General features: G+C 38.5%; 5 protein-coding genes across 9 annotated transcripts; 2 read left to right on the top strand and 3 right to left on the bottom strand.

The window, feature by feature from the left end:
* Positions 1-4: 4 nt before the first annotated feature.
* On the bottom strand, positions 5-2,266 carry LOC659857 (histone H4 transcription factor). 2 transcript variants are annotated; one of them, XM_008196053.3, is made up of 7 exons: positions 2,129-2,266; positions 1,817-2,076; positions 1,610-1,766; positions 996-1,481; positions 749-947; positions 566-701; positions 5-518 (listed from the first exon to the last, which is right to left on the bottom strand). In XM_008196053.3, the coding sequence occupies exons 2-7, from the start codon at positions 1,952-1,954 to the stop codon at positions 18-20; spliced, it is 1,617 nt and encodes a 538-aa protein (XP_008194275.1). In that variant the 5' UTR covers positions 1,955-2,076; positions 2,129-2,266; the 3' UTR covers positions 5-17. The 2 variants fall into 2 exon arrangements, with proteins under 2 accessions (XP_008194275.1, XP_971217.2); XM_966124.5 differs by having other exon boundaries at positions 996-1,463.
* On the bottom strand, positions 1,957-2,690 carry PolZ2 (DNA polymerase zeta subunit 2). The gene is made up of 4 exons (XM_001812215.4): positions 2,678-2,690; positions 2,339-2,618; positions 2,129-2,294; positions 1,957-2,076 (listed from the first exon to the last, which is right to left on the bottom strand). The coding sequence occupies exons 1-4, from the start codon at positions 2,688-2,690 to the stop codon at positions 1,957-1,959; spliced, it is 579 nt and encodes a 192-aa protein (XP_001812267.1).
* Arl5 (ADP-ribosylation factor-like 5) lies at positions 2,681-4,401 on the top strand. The gene is made up of 4 exons (XM_966188.4): positions 2,681-3,452; positions 3,505-3,713; positions 3,764-3,999; positions 4,053-4,401. Exons 1-4 carry the CDS (start codon positions 3,407-3,409, stop codon positions 4,099-4,101), a joined length of 540 nt encoding a protein of 179 aa, XP_971281.1. The 5' UTR covers positions 2,681-3,406; the 3' UTR covers positions 4,102-4,401.
* Positions 4,402-4,455: 54 nt separating this feature from the next.
* LOC659985 (MPN domain-containing protein CG4751) lies at positions 4,456-7,330 on the bottom strand. 4 transcript variants are annotated; one of them, XM_015980255.2, is made up of 7 exons: positions 7,137-7,330; positions 6,885-7,013; positions 6,600-6,740; positions 6,215-6,546; positions 5,987-6,156; positions 5,691-5,939; positions 4,456-5,549 (listed from the first exon to the last, which is right to left on the bottom strand). In XM_015980255.2, the coding sequence occupies exons 2-7, from the start codon at positions 7,011-7,013 to the stop codon at positions 4,624-4,626; spliced, it is 1,947 nt and encodes a 648-aa protein (XP_015835741.1). In that variant the 5' UTR covers positions 7,137-7,330; the 3' UTR covers positions 4,456-4,623. The 4 variants fall into 4 exon arrangements, with proteins under 4 accessions (XP_015835741.1, XP_971342.1, XP_008194277.1 ...); XM_966249.4 differs by having other exon boundaries at positions 6,215-6,552; positions 7,137-7,327; XM_008196055.3 differs by lacking the exon at positions 6,885-7,013 and having other exon boundaries at positions 6,215-6,552; positions 7,137-7,324.
* A 284-nt stretch (positions 7,331-7,614) lies between these two features.
* Positions 7,615-14,497, top strand: Bub1 (Bub1 kinase). Its single transcript, XM_008196056.3, has 9 exons — positions 7,615-7,868; positions 7,975-8,179; positions 8,234-8,458; positions 8,511-8,637; positions 10,065-10,265; positions 10,323-10,478; positions 10,528-11,404; positions 11,602-12,215; positions 13,665-14,497. Exons 1-9 carry the CDS (start codon positions 7,741-7,743, stop codon positions 14,303-14,305), a joined length of 3,174 nt encoding a protein of 1,057 aa, XP_008194278.1. The 5' UTR covers positions 7,615-7,740; the 3' UTR covers positions 14,306-14,497.

Raw genomic sequence — 14,497 nt, 5'->3', positions numbered from 1 at the left:
ACCGTTGGCACACCCAACTAAACTTCATTCGTTTTGTCCCCTATAGCTACAATTTCTTTGCTATTGCAATCACTAATCTCCTCCAAATCTGCACAAATCGAATGTATCGTCTGCGACTTGACAACTTGTCCTTTCGTATCAAGATCATCGATTTGAATCAACACCTCCTTCGCGGCTTCACTCTCACTCTTTGTCTCATCTTTCTCCGAAAAAACCACCTCGAAAGTATGCAACGAATTAGAATCTTTCGCCGTTTTCTTCACCACATTGAAATTCAAAGATTCCTTCTCTGAGGGAGCTTGAACCGTTTTCCCTTTGATAATTTCCTCAGTCACGTCAAGTGTCTCATATCGGACCGTTTGAAGCCGATAAATCCCGTCCGCATCTTCCTTGTAGCGAAACCTCGAGTGACCCGACGGCCAGTGGTAATTGTGGACTTTCATCAAATGTTTAGTCAAGAAACCCCCACGCATAAATTGTTTTTTACAGTTGTGGCATTCGTACACGTTAGTTAAGTCCTTGAAATGACGAAATCAACTCAAGTCATTGATTTATGAGCACTTACTTTTCCGTGGGCTTTTTGATAATGTCGGTCCAAACCGAACTGAGACCGGCATTCATAGCCACAATCAGAGCACTTGTATTCACTCTCAGGGTCGTGCGTTTTCACATGGAAATCCAAATTGTGCTTCGAAACGCATCTAAAGACACTTAATTATTATCGTTATTTATTGTTTGAGTAACTTACTCGTAATCGCAGTAGTTACATTTAAACGGTCTCTCGCTCAAATGTTTGTATCTGATATGTTTGGCAAGGATTGATGGTTTAGGACAGGTCATTTCGCACATGGAACACTTGTAATGGTTAATATGCAGTCTCATGTGATCCCTCAATAAGCGTTCACTTGGGAAATATTTCGAGCATTGCGAACACAAATAACTTTGTACTAAAACAACACAAACAATTTTTTCACCTAATAAAAACCCAAACGTACGATTAATCGGCAACTGCCTCCGTCGATGATCACAAAACTTCGTTACATTAGAAAATAAGTTACCACAAGTCGGACACGCCACCATTTTCTCCTTTGTGTGCATCCTCATGTGCTCAGCTAACTTACACTGAGTGCGAAATTTCGTTTTATTGGTGCACCCTTTCCAGCAACAAGTGATATTGCCCTGTTTGTGGTTTTTTGGATTGTGATAAATGTGAACTCGAACATGTTCAAAGAGTTCAAATATCGTCTCAAATCGCTCGTTACAGTACTCCCACTCGCAAAGATACCCATCGGGAGTTACGGGAATTACAAAGTGCTCGGTTAGGGTGCATTCGGGCAAATTAGTGCGGTATAAGACACTCTTGCCACGACATTTTAATTTGGTATGGTAGGCGTGATAGCACAAGTGCTGGTTTAGGTCCGGTATCGAGTTGGCGACGTAAGTGCACCCCGTCCAACAACAATCTGCAAAAAACGTGCACACTTTTTTGGGATTAAGCTTGGGAGTAAACTTGTATTTTCAGCAAATCGAGAAATCCAAAAATAGTTTGAGGGTTTTAAACGAAAATTTTACAACTTAAATTTAAAAAATAGTGATTTAAAGTACACACCCCCATCTCCGACTAAACTGTAATTGTGCAAATGTTGCTTCAGATGGTCGACAAAGGGGACAAATTCCGTAAAATCCTGATAACACGAATCCCATTCACACGTCAGAAGCAAAGGGTCAGAATCTAGTTTAACAATCCGATTTCTTCTTCTTGATTTCTAACAAACAAGCGGAACGTTACGAAAAAATAACCAAGAAAAACACTTACGTAATGATCATTATGCGAACTCCAATCGGAAGCCGATAAAGAATCCTCCAAATCGCCCCTTTTAAAAATTCCTTTCACAGTTCTGCACGTTTCTAACGAACTGTTACGTTTCCGCTTCCTTCTATTACTATCACACATTTTTACGACGGTTTTTCGACAAGAATTTGAAAATGGACGAAACCGGTGTTAACACTATGCAAAGGCGCTATTACGGGAAACGAACTATTGTCATATTCGGGCGCTGCGACCCACAAAAAATTCTGTAAAATTAATTTAACAAAAAAAAAAACACAAAGCCAAAGTTGAACACACTTCATTAAGGGGGTCTTGCTTGTACTCCAAATGCGCAAACTCTGTGACTTGTAATTGAATGGTAAAAGAGGCGTCTTCTGGTAAATTATCAAGCTTATCAAGGCTTGAGTGTAGTTTCAAAAAAAACGTACTTAAATGCTGTTCCAGTTTCACAAGGAACGGATCGCTGCAATCACACGTTATGACATGAATGTGTTCCACAGACACTACCTTTCCGAAACGGCGTTAAGGTGCAAAATTTGAAAACTGTACTTCTCTAATACTCTCTGGTCTGAACTAAAGCACAGAAGGATATTTTTCAACTGGTTGTTCCGCAAATGGTAACTTATTGCCTTAATACAATTGGCAATGTACTCGTTTAAGCTAGGGTACACAGAACGATAAACAACCACCCCGTATTTACGCTTGCGTTCGAAAATTGAGTCGGGGTACAACTTGCGAGCAAACAGAACGTTGTGAATTGCGATTTCCAGGAACTCGCAAATTATGTCTGAAATGTAACGCAGTTACAACCACCTCGCAAATACCAGGCAAACTTGCCGATATTACCCGCCTCTTGCATTAAAAACTTGAAACATCACCAAACAAGTCAAATTGGAGGTTGTGTCACCAGTCAGCTGACTCAACTTGGCGCGTTTTTAAGCTCGGGTGAAAAACAATCCTAAAATGCGCAATTTTGCACAATTGACCCAAATAACACTAGTTTTTGCCAATTAGGACACTTCTTGAGTTGTTTTTTTCGAAAAAAATATTTATAATTTTCGGGGACGATTGGTGGGACTGGTTTAGGTGCCAATCCGAGTCGAAAAACCCCAACTAATTGACAAGTCGTTTGACACCAATAATTATCGTTGCAGCTGCTGTTCGTTTATTTCCTTTACAAGGCGGAATAAGTGTTAAACTAAACAATTATCAGTCGTTTTATGGTTTTTTCCTTGAGTTAAGTGTCTCGTGTGCGTCATTGTGGCTCGGACGTGACGACTCAACGCTTACGTCACTGTGAAATGTTCTCCATTCTCTCGTCGAATTTCTCCTTATCATATTGTGAGTGTTTCATGTGATGAACGAGCTATGAGCTACTATGAACTTTGGCAAGATACGGAGCAGTTCCTTTTGTTTATGACGACTACGAACCTAGTGCGTAATCTCTAGTCGATGCGTGAAGAGAAATTGCTTGTCTTCTTTTAATTATTCGTTAACATATGATTGCAAACATCGAACGTCGAGTTTCTTCCAACAATTAGAAGGAAATTACGGTACCTGATTTACTTTAGAACAATGGGTTTGTTGTTTTCCAAACTGTGGAGCTTTTTCGGTAACGAAGGTGAGTACCACAGTGCGAACATATGGGGCAGGTGTTTACTGTGCTTTTCCAGAACATAAAATAGTAATAGTTGGACTAGACAATGCAGGTAAAACGACTATTCTATATCAGTTCTTAATGAATGAGGTTGTTCATACTAGCCCCACAATTGGTTCAAATGTTGAGGAAGTTGTTTGGCGTAATATTCATTTTATAATGTGGGATTTAGGGGGTCAACAGTCATTAAGAGCAGCTTGGAGTACTTATTATACAAACACAGAAGTACGTCCAAAGCCACACCTTTGTCTCGTTTACTAATTTTTCACTTCTAGTTTGTGATACTAGTAATAGATTCAACGGATAAGGAACGGTTGAGTGTTATTAGGGAAGAATTGTACAAAATGTTGGCGAATGAAGAACTGTCGAAAGCGGGAGTGCTCATTTATGCAAACAAACAGGACGTTAAAGGGTCAATGAGTGCGTCTGAAATATCCAAAGAATTAGACCTAACTTCAATTAAACAACAACAATGGCACATACAAGCTTGTTGTGCGTTGACAGGCGAGGGGTAAATACATAATTTTGTCTCCGAATTTGTAATTTTCCATTTCTCTTCCGCAGACTTTACCAGGGTTTGGAATGGATTGTCAGTCGCTTGAAAAAGAAGTGACCGGGTTTTCCGCAAATTACTGTTATTTTCTCATATTGAGAAATGCGGTTGTGTAACATTTCTCATAATTCATGCTTGTGGTATAATTATTCGAATTTTTATTAAGGCATATTTACACAAAACTTACGTGCCACAAGTAAATTCTTGTTAAGCCACTAATAATAATAAATTGAGTATTTAAGTTTCGGTTTCATCTTTATACATATGTAACGGCAAACCATTTTGTAAACTAATTGTATTTTTTTTATAATCACCATCTAATTGTACAGTAACTATAAGGAGAATAAATTTTTCTGTTAATATTTTGTTTCATTTAATCCAAACAAACAGTCTTGGGGGAGTCAAAAATTGTAATTTACTGTTTCATGTAATTGTTGCCAATAAATTTACATTTAAATGGGATGCGGGTCCTAGTTATTGTATAAATATATAAAAAAGAAAACTTACATAACCAATCACTGGGCCAGAGTACAATTTTCGTCAATTATAGACTAGAATAAATATAGTACAAATAAAACAGCTTCAATCGACCACCAAATTGAGCGGTTTCTCTTCACTCGTCTTCTGCTCGTTCGAAATGCTCAAATCCGTGGCTTCCGCCTCCGAATTTTTCCCCGAACTCAAGTCAAACACATTAAAATCATTTTTTGGCACTTTCTGTGGCCTCTCTCCCACCTCCGCACTTTTGCTCAAATTAAGCGAATAATCCATGTCACTTTTGGGCAAATTCAATTCAGGCGCGATAAAGTCGAGCTTATTTTTCAAATTGAGCAAATCAGCCGCGAAATCGGACTTGCCCTTGATGTCTGACGGTATCTTCAAGGCGTGTTTCTGCTCTTTCGTTTTGCCCAAAATAGGGCTACTTGTCGACAACGGCTTTAGCAGTTCCTGCATTTTGAATAAATTCGTTGAGAGAAACATGTTATTTGCCGCTAGTGTGCTCTGAGCCATCGGGTCTGGAAGCCCTAAAAGACTGCTAGCTGTTGGAAATTTGCCCGAATTGAAGAGAATGTTGGAGATGTCCGTTGAGAGCATCACGTTCGAGGACAAACTGGGCAACATTTGTGACTTGGAAATGGAGGGAATGCTCAATAAGCAGTCGTTTTCCTCAGTTTGGAAGCCTAAAATCTCGCGGATGAAACGCCAGAGGGTTGTTTCGCTTTCGTCGCGGGGGAATTTCGATATCAGGGTGCTTTTCAATTTGTCGATGTAGAGATTTGTGTTCAAATATCTGTCGCTGAAATTTACGAAATCTGACTCTTTTTTGTAATAATCAACGCATTTTTTCATCTCGTCTTTGATGTTTTGGGTAATGAGAGAGTCCTGAATCACACTGTAGGACATGAGCATTGGACGGCCGTATTCGTTGGGTTTGGTCTCAGGGGGCGGTACCACCCAGTAGGCCACGATACTCGACTCCAACGAACTGTTGTCGTAATTATAAGGCGCTAAAAATAGCTATTTTCAAAAAGTAGGAATAACTCAAGAGGTAGTGAAGTTTTTGGGATCGATTTTCGAAAATGGTGTAAAAAATTATTATGTTTACTGAACAAAAAATTCAATATAAAAATAATAAATAAATAACTTACATATAATAATCCCAATGCACGGAGTGTAGTTATTATCCGAAGTGCCCTTCATCCGAATTTGATAATCTAACTGAGCGTCAACATCTCGTAAAGTGGGTGCCGCTGCTGCGAAAGGATGCGAGTGGTACCACCCGACTAAAGTTAAATTTTCTTTATCTATGGCTCGGGAAATTTCCGTTTCCACATTTTGGGCATTTTCACGATCAGATTTTGTGTTTCGGCAAGGAAAAGCGCTGGTTATTTGCAAGTCTAAGAAAGGATAAGCCATTAAGCGGTTTAATTTTTTTTTAACTTACTGTGGTTGTTAACGTCCCAATGACCGGCCAAGTATCCACACACTTCTGATTTCATTAAATGGCAATGGAAGTCCATCAAAAGTGCAGCATTTGTCGATAATGACACTAGGAATGGTTGGATTTTACCGATGTTTGAAAAGGGGACGCATTCGATTAAGGTGTTAGCATCACTGCAAAAATACAGCTTAAATTATTATCCAACTTCTAGGTTGGATTAAAAAAACGTACTGGGTCAGCGTCCTGTTGGCAATCGTGTTGTGTTTAACAATCATCCTGTGATACTGCATTGTGTTTTTTAAAGCCTTTTGCATGAAAATCTCCAATTCAGACGTTCCGTCAAACTCCTGATTCCTCTCTTCTTTCTTTTTTCTATACCATATATTCTTATAAGCGTCCAATTTTTTTCCGCGATATTTAACAGACGCCCAACCACAGCCTGACTTCTTTTCCGGATTAATAAATCTCTTGCATGCTATAGCCCAAGCGCTCGGCGAGGCAAAGACAATATCGGTCTCTTGACTCCGTATTTTACCGTCTTCTAGCAAATCACCGACAAACCTCTGCCCCTGTCCACAATTTTTAATTAAAAAAAATATTTTTTGGTGAAACGTACCAAATACTCTATTGTCATAGTCCCATTACCAGGCTGTAAGATATCAGCGGCCAAAAGCATCTGAAGCGTTACAGTGCGCGAAGTGGCCGAGGGCCCTGTGGACAGCTTTCCGCCCCGAGAGACATTCTCGCCCTCTAAATCCTACACAGTACAAAAAATTACACTCCCGCTTGCGGACACACCGAAGAGAAAAGGTCTACCATGCAGGCTAAGAATTAGTGAGACAAGCAACAGTTATGGGGTCTTTTGCATATTAAAAATTGGTGCAAGGGAACGAAAAGAGACCTCGTCAACATAATCTTCAACCTCGTCGCCGTCATCGTCGTGGAAATTGTTTTCGTCGTCATCTACAGTGGTAGAAGTATTTACATTAGAGCTGTGCCCTAAAAGGGCCGCTTCGAGCTGCGACTGCATCTTGAGGAGAAAGAGGCGTTAATTGAAGTGCAACACTCGACTAACACCTTAAAATAAAAGCCCAAAGACCGTCCCCCCAACTAAAACACCTAACCCCTCTAACCAAAATTAAGCTGGACTCACCGAAGATGCCCGCTTTCCTACAATGGTTAAACATAAAAACACTACTTCTACCAAGTTGTACACGCACTATTGTCTAATAGACACCACAAACACTTTTTTGTAAATTATTTAAAAACATTCATATAAACAAAAACTGACAGGTGACGGTGACAGTTACGAGCCCGTTTCAAACGAAAAAAATTCAAGCGTGGGCTCACAAACAATTTTCTGATCTGGAAAAAAGTGTTAGACGGAATCACCGCATTATTCAAAAATCACCAGTAATCATCATCAGGGGGTCGTAGGGGGGCGCTAATTTTTTGTAAATTTTTGGTGGTTGAAAGCCAGTTTCACACGACACTGGGCGGTCGTGGCTAAAATCCTCAAATAATTTTTATCCGAAGCAAATAGAGCCAGGCCACTGAGCGGTAACAGTTCCTGTCCGAATCATTCAACAAATATTATTTTTGCTCAAAACTCGGGAAAACATCAAGGTTTAGAGCTTGTGCCGAATTGTGCTTTGGTGGAGTGTGGCGCGTGCACGCCTTCTCCATTAATTTTGAGTTTGACAGTTGTGTCTCTTGAACTGTACTTATCATAACCGAAAACATAATTGTTCTGTTAGATGGATTTCGATATTAGTAAGGAAAATATTCAGCCACTTCGTGGCGGACGCAACGCTTCTCAGTTAGGTGTTGCTTTGCAAGCACAGACCGATATGGATCATCAAAGAGAGTTGCTGCAACAGCAAAGGTGACAAACTTACTACCTTCCCCAGTCTGTTCTCGCGTTTTTTTGAGGGAAAAAACCGCGTCTCCTGACCGTGTTTGGTCTCTAACGCCCCCACTTTGCCTTGCAGTGAGTTCGAGCGCCAAATCGCGACATACACCGGGGATGATCCTCTGGAACTTTGGTACCAGTACATTTCCTGGGTTGAGCAAAGCTACCCTAAGCAGGGGCACGAGGGGAATTTGGGCGCGCTGCTGGAGCGCTGTTTATGTCTATTTGAGAAGGATCCACGGTACAGGAACGACCGTAGGCTTTGTAAATTATTTATTAAATATGTGAGTCACTGCTTGGGAAAATTCGATTGGGGGCTCACAACTTGGCCATTTCAGATCGATCAGCACCAGAACCCCTTGGAGTTGTACCACATGATGTACGCCTCGGAGCTGTGCAGAGGGTGTGCCGACATGTACAGAGCCTGGGCGTATTATTACGAAGCAACTGGTGATTTCCAAAATGCTCATATTATATTTGAGTATGCGAAAAAGGAACTGGCACAGCCTTTTAGTGATATACTCAGGGCACATGAGAGTCTTGTTTTGGCGGCGGGGCGGCACGTGTGTTTTTTCAAACAACTTTTTATATTATATTTGATGAATTTTGTTTAAGATGATTTATGGACCAAATGAGCGGGATTTATCAGAGAAGCGGCAAGCACTGACCTCTCTGCAGACGTTCAAGCCGGGACAAGTTGGCAGTGTTCGCAGTGCCGCGAGCGAAAATCCACTCACATTGGGTAATTATGACCTTTGCATTTGTATTTCTTTCAAATAAAGAATTCTAAGAACTGCTTTCTTCAAAATAATTGATGCGGTTCAATTGATTGAAAATATTTTGCCTTCACAGGAGTTTACTAATTAAATGCAATCTTGTATCGTTAAATTTGGCTTCTGAAATTGTCAGACCCCTTATGAAAATTAAAAAAATAATGGAAATTTGCTTTTTGTTGTTTATTGAACCACGAAAACCCGAAGTTTTTCCGAGTTACAGTTCTCGTTACAAAGGCTTTTTAATTTTAAATTTACTCGAAAACGTGGTTCTAACGAAATTGTTGTTGGGGCCTCTGAAGGCACCGGCATTTTTTATAATTTTGTGCTGTAATAATAAAAAAAGGATAATTAAATTATTGTTTTTTTCCAAGTAAAAGTGTTTTTCTATTTGATACGGAAATAGTCTAAAGGTATTTCTCTGATTTTCAATGTTAACATTAATAATAAAAATACGTACCCTTTCACACTGCAATTTTAATGACTTTTAGATTTGTCTGAAATGGATGATTTTTAAATTTCCAACCCATTTTTAACCACTTCCTGCTATGATTTATTAAATTTAATTTTTAACAGGTATTTTGATTCTGATATAGAAAAGAATAAAATTTTACACACGGCAATAATTTTTCCTTACAACCTTAAATACAGCCAATATCGAAGACTTTTTACTAAAGCAAAGAGAGAAACAACATCAGTAAAAATCTTGGCAACAGTTAAAACACTTAATCGCAACAACAGAATTTTTGCTTTATGACTGCAAACTAAAGTTTCTTTTAAATGATTTAGATATGATCACTTTTGTGACGTTTGCGGATAAATATCATTACTACCATTACACTGGTCGTAATTTTTTTTGTTTTGTTTCATTTTTCTATATTTACCAAATGTTACTTTGTTGGTTTCGTTTAAGATATTTTCGTAATTTTTTTTTTGTATTTTCCGTTGATTTCGTGCATTTATATTTTTTTACTTTAAAAAATTTGGCTCCTGATTGAGTGGGGCTTATATTTATTTTCTCTTGTCGATTGACTTATCACGTAATCATGATCCTGCTCGTATTAGTATCAAAACAATGTGTCATATCACAAAAATGCATATAATCTGAATAATTATTTTTAGATTTAACCAACATTGTTTCTTATTAAATTACACCATTATCCAATCTGATTAAATGCCTCTGATTCATAAGTAATTTGCTTCGAGAATAATACAAGGTTTAATTATTATTAAATTGTAGACTATATGGGGTTGCGGAATAAGTTTTTATGACTAGATAATAAACAGAAAGTGAATCCTTTTGTTGTGGCTTTAGTTATCTCAATAAATAATAAAGTTGTTTAGTTGTGCCTGTTTTTGCGAGATTTATTTTTGAATATATTTTGATAATTCAAAGGTGCCCCAATCGCTGGTCGATCTAATGCCTGCATTCCGGTATATGAGGACAAAGGACAAGAGGTAAAAGGTGCGGAGGCAGGCCCTATTAGTATTATAGCAGCAGCAAAACGCCAAGAAGTTCCCAAAGAAAATACTCTAAAACCTGGGCAATGGACAACCGTAGTATTAAAAAGCAAATCTGGTCAACGAAATTGTGGAGGTTCGTTTCATAAACCTGTGCTAGAAATGCACTAACGTTAAATATTTTATTCTTAAGGGAATCCTGATCGAGCATCAATTCCCATATATGAAGATCAGGAGGAGGGGCTAAAGGGGGCCGAATGTAGTAGTTTTGTGTCAACTGGACAAGAACTTCCAACAGACAAACAAGAACTGGGGAAACTAAAACCTTTGGTTCAAGGAAGTGGTCCAGGTTTGTTATTAGTTGCAAGAAATAACTCAAAGTAATAAAAAAATCCCAGATTTAGTTTCAATTCTTGAGGGCCGTAAACGAACAAATGATTTCGTGAGTAAAACGTTCGAGAATTACTCCGATTGGATAGTCAGTTTGACGATTCCCGAACCGAAAGACGACCGAATAATTCCAATGTATCCCAAAGCAAAAGTCTATTCTGAAGTGAATACCGAATACAGTCTTGAAGAATTACGCGCTGTTCGGTATCTACCAGCAAAGAGTGAACCGGTTCAAAATCTCTCGTATCATGCGTCATTACAAGAACAAATGTCCTACCAGCACAATGAACAAACACAAGCTCCGGCTTTCTGTATCTGGGACTCTCCCCAAAATACCGAAAAGAACGAGCGCTCAATGTTGAACTTTGACTTGTGGAATTCCTCGAAACACGAGGCTTCGGCCGTTTCGTTGAATGTGCGAAAGTCGCCAGTACGGAAATTTTCCATTTACGAACAATCGACTTTAGCTTTGCAAGAGCAGATCGAGCCGAAAGGCAGTGCGATGAAGACGCCGTTCAAGAATTTGAACGCTGAAGAACTGGCAGAGACCGGGTCTCGGGGTGGAATGGATGTTGCGGCTGCAGCGCCGGTAGATAGCGCCAAAAGACTGCCATTGTACGATGATGACAGCAGTTCTTCGTTTGACAATATAACAGAAAGTGTTAATTTCAACGATCTCACCTGCAACACACAGATGTTTGGATTCAATTTGAACGTTATGCAAGTGAGCACTCCGCAGAGCAAACAGCCGTTTGGTGCTAATATTGAAGCCAACGCTGCCAAATTAACGCCGAAACAACTCTTCGCCGAACAGACTTTGAAGGGTGAAGGCGACAAGGTCGAGAAAAATCTCTCCACGATTTTTGAAGAAACCAAAAGCTACGGGTAAGACTTGGGCTGAGAATTTTGAGCATTAAAAATTATTAAATGTAATAATAATATACGAGACCAAAAATCAAGTTTTTCTTCCTGTTTTTATTAAACTAAAAATAAAAATGATCAAAGACTTGCTTTTTCTAAGTGTTTATTCAGCAAAAACTCAATTAATGCTTTCTTTTTTTATTTGAAAGCTTTTTGTAAAGTTCCAGTTCAAGCTCGAGCAATGCCGCCACGAAATCTTCGCTCTTCGGCAGCAATTTCAAACAGAACACCATGGCAAAAATTTCCGAAGAGCACACCAGTTACCTCGCCCAGAACCTCATGGTCAATGCGGCTTTGCGTTCGAGTTCGTTGGGCGAGTTAATGGATTTCGATCAGCATGCGAGTCCAGCTGTACCATCAATGCAAAAACCAACACCCGAGCAAGTGGTCCCAGCACCTACAAAAATCACACCGCTGGATGTTGTGCCATCTGATCCATTTAAACAAAGTCTCATTGAGATGCTGTTGCGAAGAGTGAATTTTCCAGGACCGCATAGGCACGGTTATTGTTATCTAAGTAGCATTCCGAAGTTGGTGGTCCGTAAGGAAGTGGTTAATTTAGGATTGGATAAATACGTGATTGAGAAACAGCTGGGGAAAGGGACTTATGGAACTGTTTTTCGAGGGATTGATCTCAGGACGGGGAATCCCGTGGCTGTGAAGTTTCAAAGACCGGCCAATAGATGGGAGTTTTATATTTGTAGGGAGTTGAGGTCCAGGTTGGCGCAGCATCCGCTTAGGGAACGGTTCATGGATGTGACAATTGGTTATTTTAGTAAGTATTGACAATTCTGGAGCACTTTTGTTTTTAAACAATGAACTTGCTTATTTTTGGTAATTAGTCAAAAATAACCAGATTACATCGAACTTGTTTTTTTTTTGACCTGATTAAGGTGATCTAACTGGTCAAAACACGCTGAAAAATTATGTTATTTTGATCTAAAAACTTCTCCATTGAAGGTCGAAAAGTGCCGTTATTTTCATTAAGCTTCTAAATTAAAAACTATACGGCTTTGTTCAGGTCAATGTTGCTATCTTGTGAAAATTCGTCTAAAAACGACCAACTTAGATCGGAATTGATCTTCTTGTGCTTTATTAAAATGATTTCACTATTTTTGAAGAAAATTCCATCAAAATTCGCCGAAAAAAACAGCTAATTACCTTGAAAATTACGTTATTTTGAAATAAAATCTTATTTTTTTACATCTTTTTATAAAAAGGCGAAAAAATTCCAAAGAAGCTCAAGGAGAACGAAAAACATGTTTGTGAGAAAATGCCGAACAATCACGTAGCTGAAAATGTTATCATTTTTGCTTCTTAATCGATTAATTTTGATTTTCAAGCTAGAAATTCAATTATTTTGCTAAATATCATCAAAACATGACCAAATTATATGAAAACTGATATTCTCTTAGCCTATTTTAAGTGATTTAGCTCATTTTTGAGCAAAATTTGCCGAAAAAAACATCTAGTTACCTTGAAAATTAATAGCCGGAAAGGTCGATTTTGAAGGAAATGCATCTTCTTGTGTCCTATTTATGGTGATTTCACTAATTGTTGAAGAAATTTTTGTCAAAACACTCCGAAAAAACATCTAGTTACTTTGAAAATTACTTTATTCTGAGGAAAAAAACTTTTTTACGAAATATTTTTATTAAGAAGCGACAGTTTTCCAGTGAAAGTCTAAAATTTTGGCCTGTTTGCTAGATTGAGCTTGTTTTATGAATGAAAACTGTATAGAATTGCATTGTCACGCAGATTACGTAAGTATGCAAAATTTCAATTCATGCGGACAACAGAAATTTCTCAAATTTGGCCCGGAACTACTCGAAACATATGAAGCAGACAGACAAACAACACGAAGGAGGTTAAATAAAAGCTTTTAATGACATTATTTCAGCTGCTTTTGGTCAATTAATTTTTTTTGAAGCAAAAAAATCGCCTATTTTGCTAAATTTTGTAAAAAAATGTGCCGCATTAGGTTGAAATTGATATTATTTAGGCCTTTTTGAAGTGATTTACCTTATTTTTCAACAATACTTTAGCAAAACGCGCATTTAATTACGTCGAAGTTATACGTTACTTTTTTTCTTTTCCCTGAACATTTTAGTCGACAGTTTTTATCAGCTTATTGTTCAATCAAATTTTAACCGCATAAAAATGAACGCTGTTGTGGTTATTTTCCGTTTCTTTTTAAAATTGTAATTCTAAAATTGTTCTCCAGGTGACCAGGCCTCGGTGTTGATCTCAGAATTCATGCCTTGTGGCTCACTACTGAGCGTCGCAAACACAGTGAAGCAGAAATCTGGTCGTCCTATGAAAGAATCTCTCTGTATTCATTTTTGCTTAGAAATGCTGAAAGTGGTGCAAGCGATGCACGAAGTGAAAATCATCCACGCCGACATCAAACCCGACAATTTCCTAGTACAACTAACAATGAACGACGCCATAGTTTTACAATTGATTGATTTCGGCTGTAGTATAGACATGTCCCTGTTTCCACCAAATGCGAGTTTTACTCGGAAAGTTACAACTGAGGATTTCATCTGCTGCGAAATGCGTGATAACCGGCCGTGGAACTACCACACGGACTTGTTCTGCATCGCTGCCACAGCGCATGTTCTCCTCTTTGATAAGTACATGCAGTTGCGGAAGAACGACGGTCATTGGTCGATTTTGAATCGATTGCCGAGATACGCCCGCTTGGACTTGTGGAATATGTTCTTTAGTACGTTACTTAACCAGCAGGAGGGACCAGCGAATTCGGCGGCACTGCAAGCGATGCTTGAAGACAGCTTGAATCATAAGTTCGATGACTATCACAATGAACTGCGATTTCTTACCAATCTTTTGAAAAACCGATAGCAGTTTGGTTGAGGCACTTGGATTTATTTCAGATAGATGTTTAAGTTACTATTTATTTTTAATAAAATTATGTTAATAGATTTTTTCTGTTAATTATTTGATGTTTTCTTTTGTTCACGTGAATTGTACACAAGAGTTAGGTTGTTCCGATTTTTTGCATGCTTTTTGATTCAATTAAACGATTTACTACAA

This window comes from Tribolium castaneum, chromosome 5, assembly GCF_031307605.1.
Source record: "Tribolium castaneum strain GA2 chromosome 5, icTriCast1.1, whole genome shotgun sequence".
Lineage (NCBI taxonomy): Eukaryota > Metazoa > Arthropoda > Insecta > Coleoptera > Tenebrionidae > Tribolium > Tribolium castaneum.
The sequence above is the reverse complement of the archived record's forward strand: the minus strand, read 5'-3'. Positions and strand labels throughout refer to the sequence as shown.

Bases quoted from the DNA above. Each gene is read 5' to 3' on its own strand.
- PolZ2 (XM_001812215.4), bottom strand. The intron at 2,295-2,338 runs GTAGTGTCTGTG...GTGTGATTGCAG, and splicing joins CTTAACGCCGTTTCGGAAAG to CGATCCGTTCCTTGTGAAAC. The intron at 2,077-2,128 runs GTGTGTTCAACT...TTAATTTTACAG, and splicing joins AGCAAGACCCCCTTAATGAA to AATTTTTTGTGGGTCGCAGC.
- LOC659857 (XM_008196053.3), bottom strand. From the start codon at position 1,954: ATGTGTGATAGTAATAGAAGGAAGCGGAAACGTAACAGTTCGTTAGAA. The intron at 1,767-1,816 runs GTAAGTGTTTTT...CTTGTTTGTTAG, and splicing joins GTTCGCATAATGATCATTAC to AAATCAAGAAGAAGAAATCG. The intron at 519-565 runs GTAAGTGCTCAT...CGTCATTTCAAG, and splicing joins ATCAAAAAGCCCACGGAAAA to GACTTAACTAACGTGTACGA.
- Bub1 (XM_008196056.3), top strand. From the start codon at position 7,741: ATGGATTTCGATATTAGTAAGGAAAATATTCAGCCACTTCGTGGCGGA. The intron at 8,638-10,064 runs GTAATTATGACC...GATAATTCAAAG, and splicing joins CGAAAATCCACTCACATTGG to GTGCCCCAATCGCTGGTCGA. The intron at 11,405-11,601 runs GTAAGACTTGGG...CTTTTTGTAAAG, and splicing joins GAAGAAACCAAAAGCTACGG to TTCCAGTTCAAGCTCGAGCA.
- Arl5 (XM_966188.4), top strand. From the start codon at position 3,407: ATGGGTTTGTTGTTTTCCAAACTGTGGAGCTTTTTCGGTAACGAAG. The intron at 3,453-3,504 runs GTGAGTACCACA...GTGCTTTTCCAG, and splicing joins GAGCTTTTTCGGTAACGAAG to AACATAAAATAGTAATAGTT. The intron at 4,000-4,052 runs GTAAATACATAA...TCTCTTCCGCAG, and splicing joins TGTGCGTTGACAGGCGAGGG to ACTTTACCAGGGTTTGGAAT.
- LOC659985 (XM_966249.4), bottom strand. From the start codon at position 7,013: ATGCAGTCGCAGCTCGAAGCGGCCCTTTTAGGGCACAGCTCTAATGTA. The intron at 6,553-6,599 runs GTACGTTTCACC...AATTGTGGACAG, and splicing joins CTATGACAATAGAGTATTTG to GGGCAGAGGTTTGTCGGTGA. The intron at 6,157-6,214 runs GTACGTTTTTTT...GTATTTTTGCAG, and splicing joins GCCAACAGGACGCTGACCCA to TGATGCTAACACCTTAATCG.